Source organism: Marmota flaviventris, chromosome 2 (assembly GCF_047511675.1).
Source record: "Marmota flaviventris isolate mMarFla1 chromosome 2, mMarFla1.hap1, whole genome shotgun sequence".
Lineage (NCBI taxonomy): Eukaryota > Metazoa > Chordata > Mammalia > Rodentia > Sciuridae > Marmota > Marmota flaviventris.
Genome location: NC_092499.1, coordinates 87600001 through 87612676, shown reverse-complemented (window position 1 = coordinate 87612676; position 12676 = coordinate 87600001). Strand labels below are relative to the sequence as shown.

General features: G+C 43.7%; 1 protein-coding gene across 1 annotated transcript in view; it reads left to right on the top strand.

Annotated features, from left to right (window-relative positions):
- Positions 1-8135: 8135 nt before the first annotated feature.
- Rasgrp1 (RAS guanyl releasing protein 1) overlaps positions 8136-12676 on the top strand; it is a 72780-nt gene continuing 68239 nt past the window's right edge. Inside the window, exon 1 of the mRNA XM_027925726.3 lies at positions 8136-8224. Coding sequence (XP_027781527.1) covers positions 8190-8224 — 35 coding nt within the window. The 5' untranslated portion in view covers positions 8136-8189. The remainder of the gene's footprint in view (positions 8225-12676) is intronic.

Sequence of the window (12676 nt, the reverse complement as noted above, 5' to 3'; positions counted from 1 at the left end):
ACAAGGAGGGACAAGGATCTACAAAAACAGGAAGCCACCAACTCTCCTGGAACCAAGAAAGAGCACTTTGTCTTTCAGGAAGGAGCAAACCTAATTGCTGGGGTCCACAGATCCAGGAGGTACAGTATGTAGGACCAGGGAAGTTATAGGAGCCCTGAGTTCTATTAATTTCTTTTAAAATCAGACAGCAACAACAACAAAAAAGAATGTGATAATAATGAGTCTGTAATAATCCAGTCTGTGTTATATTTATCTTTATTCTAACAGTTATAAAATATAGTTTAGAAATTATTTTGGAAGAAGGGGCATGAAATGTCAAAAATTGCACTCCTACTGAGTTTAAACAGGCTTTAAAGGGTGGTGAGGGATCCTAGGACATGTCCCACAACTGTCCCCTACACATTTACTTTCTCTTGGTTACAAAGCAAAAGTCACATTGATTTTAACTTTTAAGAGGATTTGTTAAACAAGCACCAATACTGATTATATATAACTTGTTTATTTCACGCACTCATCATAAATCTAGCCCATTTCTTCACACCCCCAACCCAAATACAAACTAATGACGTCAAAGCCACTAACAGCACAGCAGGATCACACCTGCATGGTCCAAATTAAGATCCAGCATGAGGTAAGTCCCTCTGGGAAGTCTCGCTTCTGGGACACTTGCAAATCACACATAAACGGGCAGAGATTACACTTATCACAACATATGGCAATGGTTTTTGCTGATTAATTAACTCAAGATCAGTGATGCAGAACACTTGCTTGACATCTAGTCAAGAGCTGGTCACAGTCCATACTTGAGAGCCTGTCATGCAGACTTCTTCAGCAGTACACTGTTTCGAGTCCGGCCTTTTTACTTTGATGCAAGGAACAGAAAAAACTAAAACAATAAAAAACAAAGAATGTGGTATTTTCTTTTATAGCAAATTTGCCATCACCCATGGATATGGATGCTAAGAAATTATTTCTACCAAAATGTTTGAGTCTGTTGCAAACTAGACGGGGTTGCTGGCCAGTCCTAACCCATACTATACAGCAAATTGAAGCTTTGTTTTTTAATCTGTGCATTTCGAATGCCCACAATGCTCTCTCACATGTGATGTTATTATTTGTGAAACACAAATTCTAGTCACAGAAAACAGAGGGTGAGATACACCCTCCTCAGTCTGTCTCTGAGTGCCCTGCTTCTCACCTCCCAAGCCAGACAGCACAAAAGAACAAAGAAGATAGATTATTCGAGGACCCCAAATTCTACTTTCATAAGGCTGCTTTCTGCCCATGGAAGTATGGCTCCCTATTACCATGACAAAGAATCAGACCGAATAAAAAAGATACTTAAACCTGTGTGTGATGCATAAGATTGCACTTTGGCACAGGGATAGGGGGATGGAGTACTGGGAACTCTACTGTCAAAATCAAGTGGTGAGCCGGGCACTGGTGGTGTACACCTGTAACTTCAGTGGCTTGGGAAGCTGAGGCAGGAGAATCACAAGTTCAAAGCCAGCCTCAGCAACAGCGAGGTGCTAAGCAATTCAGTGAGACCCTGTCTCTAAATAAAATACAAATTAGGGGGCTGGGGAGTTGCTTAGTGGTTGAGTACCCTTGAGTTCAGTCCCTGGTTCAACCACGCCCTCCCCTACAAAATTCAAGGGGTGAAACGCTTGTGAATTTTGCATAAAATGGTTTACTTTAGGCTTTCTTAAATATGAGTAAATATGACTTCTTTTAGGAAAAACAATTTCTTGCAGACCTGAAGGGTTCATCTGCAGATGAACCCCAGTTTGAGAAACATCCACCCACATTAAATTGCAATGATTTTCTCTGCTGCATCTCTTGCAAGTTAGTCTATTAACATTCAGGAGTTTTCATTTCAATACTATGCTCATTACAGTACTTTTTTGACTGCATATTAAATTAAACAGTTTTTTTTAATTTTTTTACACAGAAAACCACATCCTTTGGCTGGTCCTGGTCATTTGAATCTTTCTACGAACTCTTTTTTCCCAGCTTTTACCTATGTTATCTTTGTAGGTGTTAAATTATTAAGCAGACCGAATGCAGCAAGGTGCTGGGTACACAATAGGAGTTTTAAAAATAGTTGGTTGCATGACAAAACTGGTTTTAGCATTTAAATTATTGCTGTTCAGATTGCAATGCCAGCCTTTTGAAAAGAGGCCCAGTGTGAATTTGAATTAACTCAGCCCTCTTTTTTGTAGCACTTGTCTCAAGCACCCAGAGGCAAACCTGAGGAGCAGTGTTAATGGATTCATATCCAGAGTGGAGTGAGGGATTCAAAGAGCTCATGGAGACTCTTCAATGTGTGAAGCCTCCCAGACTCCACATGCAGGCAGCAAGATTAAGTCAGACTTGAGAACCTTATTTATATATAGGTGAAGGGTGGGGTGGGGAAGGAGGAAGATATGTTCCTGAGTGTTGTGGTTCAGCACAGAGAGCCCGGCTCTTCCTTACCTCTGCGGATTCCTTTTCTCTAAAACACCTTCCTCTCCCCTCACTTCTGTTCAGCTCTTTATTCATCCTACCAGCCCAGACCTCACCTCCTTTGAGAAGTTGACCCTCCATCCAGCAAGAACCTGGCAGTTGCCCCATGGACTTGAACGCAGAGCACTATATTACCTAACCACTTGGAATCCTGCAACCTGGCACAGAGGAAGTGCTCAAAACACTAGCGTGTCTTCAGTGCTTACCACATGTGAGGTACGGGTCCTTCAGTGCCATCATCAGCAAGGTTATACAAGCTGGGCAGTGCTTGTACCTACTTCCACAAACAGGTTCAAAAAAGTTGTTAACCAGCTTAAAGTCACATCACTATGAAGCATTGGGGCTGAGAGTCAAACTCAAACTAACTCCATACCTCACACTTTTAACTCTATAAGCCATTCTGTCATTCGAACATTTGCAAGAAATAATGAACTTCATCAGATAAACTTGAATAAAGTAGATTCGCCAATAACTTTGTGGCTCCAGCCTCTGGTTTCTAAAACCCATTCAGGCAAGATCAGAAAGCAGTAAGTTCTGTGCTGGAATAATTTGAAATAGCATTTATTTATTGACTAGATGCATGCAAAAATAGAAAGATAAAAGCTATAAAGTGGGAACAATGAAGAATCCCTCCTATCCAGAGCCACTTGATTCCCTTTCCAGAAGTAATTTTCAAGACTTACTGAAAGTCATGATGGGCAGAACAAGAACTGAATTTTTTAAACTATAATCCCAACCCAGTAATGAATTGATTTAATAGATTCTAAATAGCATTTTTAAAATGTCATTGAGAAATAATAAATTTGAAAGAACCACAGTAAGGATTAATCTTGCAGAAGCACATGTAGTTAGGGTCATTATTGTTTCAAGCAGCTTGTGTTCAGTTTTACATGTACCTTAAATCTGACTGTCACAGGCTTAAAATGACTTTCTCACTGCCAAGTAATGGTTAAATCAGTTTGAAAGCCAGACCTGGCAGACCCCATACATTGGGAAATTAGGAGGCCACTTCTTCCCAGAACCTCCTACCTGTATCTTTCATCAGCCCCAGGGGTCCCAGCTCAAGCTGAAGTTAGATCCCAGCTCTTCTCTGTGCAAAATCCTCCAGAAACTCCCCATTCACCAGGAAAAATAGTCACAAGACAACGTCATTGCTATTTGTTGTTATTGTTGTCGTTGTTAGCACTCTAAAAAAAAAAAATACCAAGGCCAAATTTGATCAAATTTGGAGACACTCTTTAGGGGCCATATGATTGAAAATATAAGCGCTGGTAATGTAAATAAATATGCTTGTGGCTCTGGAAGGGACTTTGTAGAGACAGGCAGCATTCTTCAAAACAGTTGAAAACAAGGATGGATGTCCACATGTAGGGTCTGTGTTTGGGGTGATCTCACACAAAATACAAGATATATGCCCTCCATAAGGACCCCTTTAGAGAGGATACCTCAAGGATACCTCAAGGAGGCTGCAGTTGGAAATGTGGACCTGAATATTAATCATCAAGGGTATACATTCAGGAGAGTTGTATGGGTTCTGCTAAAGCCATGGAAGAAAGTGAAAACACGTAGCTTGATTAATGGACCATTGAGAAAATCTGATGAAAGCTGTATAACTTTCCCTCTGGAAAACCATACATTAAAATAATTGAATATAATGTCAGAAGCTGCACATATAACTGTCCTATTATAGTTTAAATTTGGAAGTGCCCCCCTCCCAAGACCACAGTGTTCAAAACTGGGGCTATGGGGGAAATGATTGGGTCATGAGGGCTCTGTCCTCACCAGCGGATGAGTAAATTGAAGGCATTATTGGGAAGTATAGAAGACTAGACCTGATTGAAGGAAGTAGGTCACTGGGGGGTATGTCCTGGGAGACTATAACTTGTCCCTGAACCCTTCTCTCCCTGACCACCACCTTTTTCTCTGCTTCCTGACTGCCATGAGCTGAGTAGTTTTCCTGCCACACCCTTCCACCCTGATGTTCTTCCTTGTCTCAGGCCCAAAGCAATGGCAACAGCAGACAGTGGACGAAACTGTGAGCCAATATTAATCTTTCCTCCTTTAAGTTGCTCATGTCAGGCATTTTGGTAACATCAAGGAAATGCTGACTAATATATCTCCACCAATCTAAGTAAAAGGTCCTGACTGGAAAGAGAAAAAGTGACAGAGAAAGAGTTCAGAGGAATGGCCTCACCCAAAGGATGGACAGAAAGACTTTAATTGCCCCTACTTAGCTGTTACAGAAACATTGACTCTCGCCTATCAAATAAGTAGGAGAGGAAGAAAAGAAGAAAACAAAGGTACAAGAAAAGCAAAACCAACCCTTGTTCTCAAGGCCAGAGGGGCCTCATACCCAGGGAGACTATGGAGGATGAAGAGCAAGACAAAGCTAACTACTAATTTTTAGATATTTAGAAAAGTTGCATTGCTCAGGTAGAAGCATCCAGAATACCTCAAGTATACCCTTTCCTCGGCTGCTGCCAAGGTTCTAGTCCTTCTGAGAATGCTAAAGCTGTGTTGGGGTGAGGCTCTCACTTCATCCAGCAATGACAGCCCTGAATTCCCTGAACCATGGCCTTGGTCTTCAAGCTTGCTTCTATCTATTCTGCTCGAATCGTGCACTTGAGTTGACCACCACAGAAGATCAATGCCCTTGACAAAGTAGCTGTTGTAAATGTTAAACCTTTTTGCCCTGCATTATTTACAGAAAGCCTGGCCAATATTCACCTTGAGAGCCTCAACTGCAAAATCGAGGAGGGAGGCCTACTCCAGCTGCAGCTTTGCACCAGAAGGAGATCCTGCCCTTCTATTACTGGGACTGGGCCCACTGTGGAGAAAGTAGAGGCAAAGAAAGAAGAATCAGAGGAATCTGATGAGGACAAGGGCTTTGGTCTTTTCAACGTATTCTTTTGTAATACGTTCAATAAAAAGCTGAACTTTTTAAAAAACAAAAATCTCAGGTGGGCCCAGAAACAGAATCAAATACAGGTGAAGTGTAGATTTTTCAGGAAGCCCAAGAGAAAGAAATTATGTAGGCTTCTTTCTTAACTCAGCAAGACTCATTTCACGAATGAAGAAATAATCTCAGCTTGTACTACTTAGGTTTTGTGGAATTTAGGTATTTAAGTGTATGTAACTGCCTGCATGTGTGTTTAATATTAAGAGTATACACCAAATAACCTATCTGTATATATAAACACATACTTACATATAAATATCATCATGTATTTACATAAAGATATATGATTAGTCACTTGGCATATATACATATGTACATACAGTATAAGTCTGGATGATTTCCTTGCCACATACAAGGCCTTTGGTGTTCAGAGACTGAGAACAGAGGGGCTCTATTCTCAACAGAAGCAATTGAGCAATGGTGAAGGGGATCCCATGAAACCTAGAGGTTAAAGCTCCAGGAAGATTACCAATTTTTCTGTATATAAGAGACTTTTAAGGAAAACACACATCCTCTCTTCAGAAATAATCAGTAAGGATGTAATTTTCTTCTTTGAGATCATTATGTTCCACATTGCAAAATAGAATCAATAGCAGTTTATGACCCACATGTGTTGCTCAAAGCTATCTGTTCTTTGGAAGCTAACAAAGCATAAGACCTGATCCTTGACCTCATCATTTACAATATAGAGATAAGACAAAGATAAGATGATTCTAGAGATAAGACAAAAGCATGGAATATTATGTGGCAATATGAAGTCTAAGTAACATTTAACTTTCTGAAGGGCAATGGCAAAGAGCTCACTCTGGGATGAGATCAGTGAAAGGTTGTGAATCTGGTAGTTAGAGAAGATCTCTGAACAAAACCAAAGCCCACACACTCATGATTGTTTTTGGAAATAGATATAAATACAGGTAAAGATATGACTCTTCATCTTCATCCACATTTTTTGCTTGTCTGTGTTTTAGGGCTCACATAAGAGAGGAGGTATAATAGCACTAAAACCTTGTGAAAGTTAGAGCCCTTTAGTGAGGAATAGAGTCATTAATTAATAGTTATTGAACTTCTGCCTGCCCTTCTCTCTGGCTGTGACGGAGGACTTGGTTCTTCATATTACTCAGTGTTCAGGAGGGTTCTCTGAAGAAATATATTTATGGTCTCTGTAACAAGAAGAACAGAAAGCCTGGAGAAATGGCTCAGTGGTAGAGCACTTGCTTAGCATGTGGGAGGCCCTGGGTTCAACTGCCAGCACCAAAGGAAAAAAAAAAAAATTCCTTTTGAGAACTTGCTGTGAGGGTGGGGGGGGGGGTAGGGGAGGGGGCTGTCACATATTGTGGCCCCACTTGAAGCAAATGTATTGAACCCTATGGGGTACAAGTTTTTCAAATCATGTTCATTCCCAGTCCCATTTTATGTGCCTTATTCTTCATTTTACACACTTCTTTTTGAGGTCATGTACTCTTGTAAGTGCTCTTAAATTGTTCTTTAGGACAAGGTGGCGTATAAATATAAGGAAATATGTAAGTGACATTCTTAAAGTCTAGAACCCTGTGGCTGGGAAGACAACTATCACTGTGGCTAGAGTTAGGGAATGTGACAATGAGAGTGCTATTAGGACAACCCTGCAAGGGATTATAGGTAGCAGGCAGATCTCAGTTCTCTGGTGTTAGTTGGTGGTGTGATCTGAGACATGATATTCTCTAAACCTTTTTTTTTTTTCTCATCTCTTAAAGGGTGACCTCTTTGTGATTGGGGGATTGGTTTAACTGAGGTATAGAAAACACACAACACAATCAGCATCAGCTATTGTTATTACCATCCTTTGGACATCTGCTGGTGGGGGGTGGTTGGGCCGCCATTCTTGTCATTGTAAGAAGGATCCCCCACCCTTCCACCCCTGCTCCTTTTCCCACATCACCCACACCCACGAACTCCAGGCAGCTATCTCTCTCCGTGTCCAGATATGGATCTCGCTTCCGGAGCGCATCTCTACACCTGCAGCCCTCCTCCAGGGAGCAGCGCACACATGGACGGCCGGATCTTGCCAACTACTACCAAGAGACCCAAATGCGAGGTTCCAGCAACTCCACAGCTGTCTTAGTTCTCAGCCCCGACTCTGTGCTTTGATTGATGTGTACAAGAGAGGTCTACGAGGGTGGAGGAAGGAGTCCCAGGAGAGCCACTAGGTGAAGCTCGCTCCCTCGGGCTCAGGTGGTAGACAGCTGGACTCATGGCTCCTCTGTCAGGAGCGGACCGGGCCCGGGACAGGGGTGATTCAAGGGATTCGCGAGCCTCCCCCTCCACTGCTCTCCCTGACTTAACCCTTCGCCTGGGAGAGGTCGACAGTCGACGGGTGTGAAAAGAGATCTGTTTGAGGCGCAGGCCTGGGGCGCTACTGAGTAATGGGGGCAGGTTTCGTAGAAGAGCTCAGAGCCCTACACGTTTCCTACAGCCGATAACATCAGCGTTTGTCAGGTGGTTCGTGCGGGCGAGTGTGTGCGCGCGCGCGAGTGAGGCGAGGGGGCGCGCTCACACAAAGTTTGTGCCTGCGGGTGCGCCTCTGTCGGCTCGCCTGGCTCCGAGAGCTGCAGGCGGGCGGCCGGGGGCGGCGAGGACCCGGGGCGGAGAGGCCGGGCTGGAGGCGGCGGCCGTGGCGATGCGCCGCGCCCCGCCGAGCCGGTCCCGCCGCGCTAGGTGAGCCGGCTCCAGGCGCTCGGCCGCGGCCATGGGCACCCTGGGCAAGGCGCGAGAGGCTCCGCGGTGAGTAGAGGTGGCGGCGCTAGGGCGTCAGTTTCCTTTCTTGGGGTAAAGGACAGCTGCGCGGGCCGCTCTTGCGATCCTCTTGTTGATGGGCAGACGGGAGTTGCGGGCGACAAGGACCTTTCTCCCAAGGGAAGCTGTTGGAGGGGGATGGAGGACCTCGGGGAGCCGGGGTCTCAGCTGACGTCCGAGGAGACCCGCGCGAGAGGCGAACGGGTCCCGAGCGCCTAGCAAGTCGCGCGTCGGGGGTGGAGGAGGGATTTGGGGCTGTGCTGGCGGTGAGGCTGCGAGGCTGAGTTCGCCTGGAGGGATCCAGAACGGCTAGGACCAATGCCCTTCACCCATGTGGTGCCCAACCTCCGACCTCCTCCCGAATTTTCCCCGGACACCCGAACTCCCATTTTCCCACTCACCGACTCTCCGCACCCCTAGCACCTGCTGCTGGCGCGGGGCGCTGGCAGCGCCACCTGGCGCTCTCTTTCGGTCCTGCCCCAAACGGCCAAAGGCGTTTGTAGCGAGCAAACAAGCGGAGGTGGCACCGCTTGGTTGCCCCTGCGCCAGAGAAGTTTCCAAATCCTTGGTTAGCAAACCATATAACCTTCTGAATGAGAGCCCGCACTCCTCCTCTCCACCACTGAGATTCTAGAGAGATGCTTAAGAGGGTCTTGGGATGACAGGAGATGAAGGAAGAATGACACTTAGTTAAAGGGCTCTTGGCAAGAGAAAAAGCCCTGGCAGGGCCAGGCAAATGAAGAACTGGCTCCCAAAGGACCGGAAGTAGGCTGCAGCCCGGACGACGTCCTGTCTCGGTACAGGGCAGAGCAAGTTGTGCACTTCACAAATCCATTCACATAGACTAGGATATGACTGCGCCTGCCCAGCCTACCCATACCGACAGGGCCAGGGTGCTGCTTTGTGATGCTGGACCTTCTGTACTTACAATCCCCTGGACTAAGGTTTTTCAGTCCTCAATGCAGTCCTTGCCCCCACTCCGTGTATCTGAGGGTCCGCCACTGCACTTTTCACTAGACTGGGAGAGAGGAGCATCAGTTAAATGGAGTCTGTATTATGGGGAGGAAAGGACAGGACTTCTAGAATCCTCACTAGAAGCTAATGGAAGTCACCTTCCCCTGCAAAGCAAGCTGTGGGAGTTCCAGTTCTCTCCCTCCATTTCATCTTTCACTCTTATGCTGGATTTTATGATAAGGTTAGGTTGCAACTGTGACCCCTCTGAGATACCTGTGCCTTAAGAGGATTTCACACAAACCAGTTCAGAGTTTTAACAACATATTTCAGTAAGCTCTGTGGGGCCTTGGCCACTTTTAGGTCAGAAACACCTTCAAGTTGGGGCTTGGGTTGTGATTCAGTGGTAGAGTGCTCACCTAGCACGTATGAGGACCTGGGTTCGATCCTCAACACCACATAAAAATAAATTAATAAAAATAAGTATTGTGTCTGACTACAACAAAAAAATAAAATGTTAAGAAAAACACCTTTAAGCTAATATGGGTATTTTGTTTTGGGAGGGGGTATCTTGTTTTGCAAATTAAACTGGCGACATTTGGCTTAATTATCCTTTAAAAATATGCTTTTTCAGAACTAGACTATTCATCATATCATTTGTCAAAACACCCTTACACCTTCCTACAATAAAATATCTCATAAATCCTTATCTGCCACCATTTCACCAGAAGAGACAGAGGAGCAATTTGAGGATTTTTCATAAAGCAACCAGTCAAGAGACTAAACAGCAAAAGAGCCAAGTTTCCATTTATGGAGCAGTTAATCCTATCTTAGGGCAGTGAATTTGTAATAATTCCCCTCCCCCATTTCCAATGCCCAAGTCTGGTATCTCAGGTCTTCCTACTTTCCAAGTTGCATCTCACCTTCCCCCTTTGTTTCTACCCTAAATACTTCTTTCTAGATCTTTCTTTATTCCTATCTATCACAGTTCATTCTAATTCTGGTAAAAGCACCTACCTCTGAGAAGTGCCAAATGAATCAAAGTGGTTTCCCTTAGTGGCCACACCAGGACATGTTACTAGAACTAGAGAACAGGGTGGGTTAAGAAGACCTGATTGACCAGTGCCACCAACTAAGAAAGAAAATCGAATTTTCTCTGAATCTCCAGTCACCTCCCAGCTTCAGCGGGATGAGCTCTGTTTGCAAAGCAGGACAGGTGCCCTATGTGCTGTGCTTTTGCCTCTTTTCCAGAGTCTAGGGAAAACTACTGTGGAAAAGAGAACAGAGACTTTTACCAGGAAGGACAGGACTTGTGTCTTTCTCCTACTCTGCTTTTGGAGGTGATCTAAATGATGCTAAGGCAGCAGGTGAAGCAGAAAGCTAACTAATCCCTACACTGGGCCAGGTTTAGGGACTTGTCAGTACTTCCAAGAAGGGAAGGGAGCCCAGCTGGGAAATATGGCATGGGGCCTAGGAGGCTGGGTTTTAGACTGCTTTGCCCTGGTCGCCAGTCACATTGCCTTTCCAAGCCTGGACCTCTATATCTATAGGCAAGGAGTTTGGAAAATGAATGTGAAAAATCCATCCAGCCCTGAGGTTCTGAGGAGAGTTTCAAGGACCTGAAGAAGGAATAAGGACAGAGATTCAGCCTCTGTATTGTAAGCTATGTTTTTGAAGGCTTCAACTTGTTTTACATTGAATTAACCTTTTCAGCCTCTCTGTGAGTCTGCTTGCCAATTCTGATGTAGTGGAAGGTTCACAATTGAAGGCACAGTAAATATTTTTTACTCTAAAGCCATGGAGGCTCCGGGAACAAATCCCAATCCAGCTCAAGTTGTGCAACCTTTAGGCTCTTTTCTAACTCAGCCTGAGTATCATGATATGAAAATAACAACTTCAGAGACAATGCAGATCTCCAACACAGTGCCCCCATAGCATAGGTACTCAATTCATGGTGGCCATTACTGTTTTGTTTTTAGATTATCATTTTATTCTGAGGCTATCATAGGACCTGAGTAAAAATCAGTAATGGCCAGAAACTTGTTTGAGTCATCATTTCACTCTTTCAGGAATCACTGCCTTGGGTTAGCAAAACTCAGTAACCAATTGGTGATTCGTTTTAATTGGCCTCACTCCAGGTTGGAACAGAGCCTATTGCTACCACAGACCAGTGTCCCAAAGCTAGTTTGAAACAGAACCTGAAGCCCCGAGGTGCTCCCTCCTTGAGACTGGCCTGGTACAGATTGGCCCGTGTTCAGAGAGTTGTCTTATGGCAGGCTGGCTTTCCAAAACCCAGGTGTGCTCAACATTTTTTGTTGATCTAAGCACTTAGCCCCTTCTGAGTGAGATATTATCTTGTCAGAGAAGCTCTTCCAACACTCACCCAGAAACTGCTTCTCCCTCCTCTGAGGACATCGTATTTCTTGTCCTTGATCCTCACAGGACACTTACTTAAAAATTATGTAGTTACCCTTTTATTATCTCAGTCTGATTCCCCAACTAGGTTTATATATATATATATATATATATATATATATATATATATATATATATATATGAAATTCTAGATTGCCTTTACATAACACCTAACATACAATGAGCATATTTTTTGGCATACAAAGTACCCTCAGGTATACTATCTCACTGTGGTCCCTCTAGCCTAATGCAGTGTCTTGCTCATAGAATAAGCACTAACCGATTAATTGATTCCATTTTGTGTTGATCATAAAATGTGATGAGCACAAAGTCACAGTTATGGGGCATATGTCTCTTGCACTTTGTCCTTTCTCTTCTTTGGGAGTAAATTGGAAAAAAAGCCACAATAGGGAAGGAAAATTAGCTACATGCTAAAAAAGCTATGAGCAGCAACACCTATCATTGCCCTTAAGAGATTTCAGATATGTATCTGTGTGAATGTATTTTTTAATAAAGAGGAAAATAAAATACTTAATGATCATGAGAGTTTTGCAAAATAACTCGTACAGACTAGGCCATGACCAAAGGTAAACTAAGTGAGGAAAATGAAGGGTCTTTGGATCCTGGATCTAGATCCAGATCCAAACTTCTCTTTTTACATTTAGTTCTGGAACAAACCTCTCTTAGCTCAGCTTTCTTTTTTAATTGTTAAAAAATACTTCATGGAATAATGTGTAATGATTAAAATGGCCCATAATGACTACCTGTATTATCAATAATGACACCGTTTCTTAAAATTAGCCAATATTTGTAATAAAGGCAGAGCTAACTTAAAATCTAAATACCACCACCATGATTCCTCACTCCATATGCTTCAGTCTTTAACTTCTCCCTTAAAGTTCTTAAAGATGTTTCTGAGGCTGCCTGGCCACCTGCAACATCTCTGGTTTTGCTCATGAAGAATGAACTTAACTGAAGACTAGGCCAACTTAATTCTTTTAAGGTCCAAGTCAGGGGCCTAACAGCTAACATAAAAATATATATATATATTGATAGAAACCAAGATACAAGATA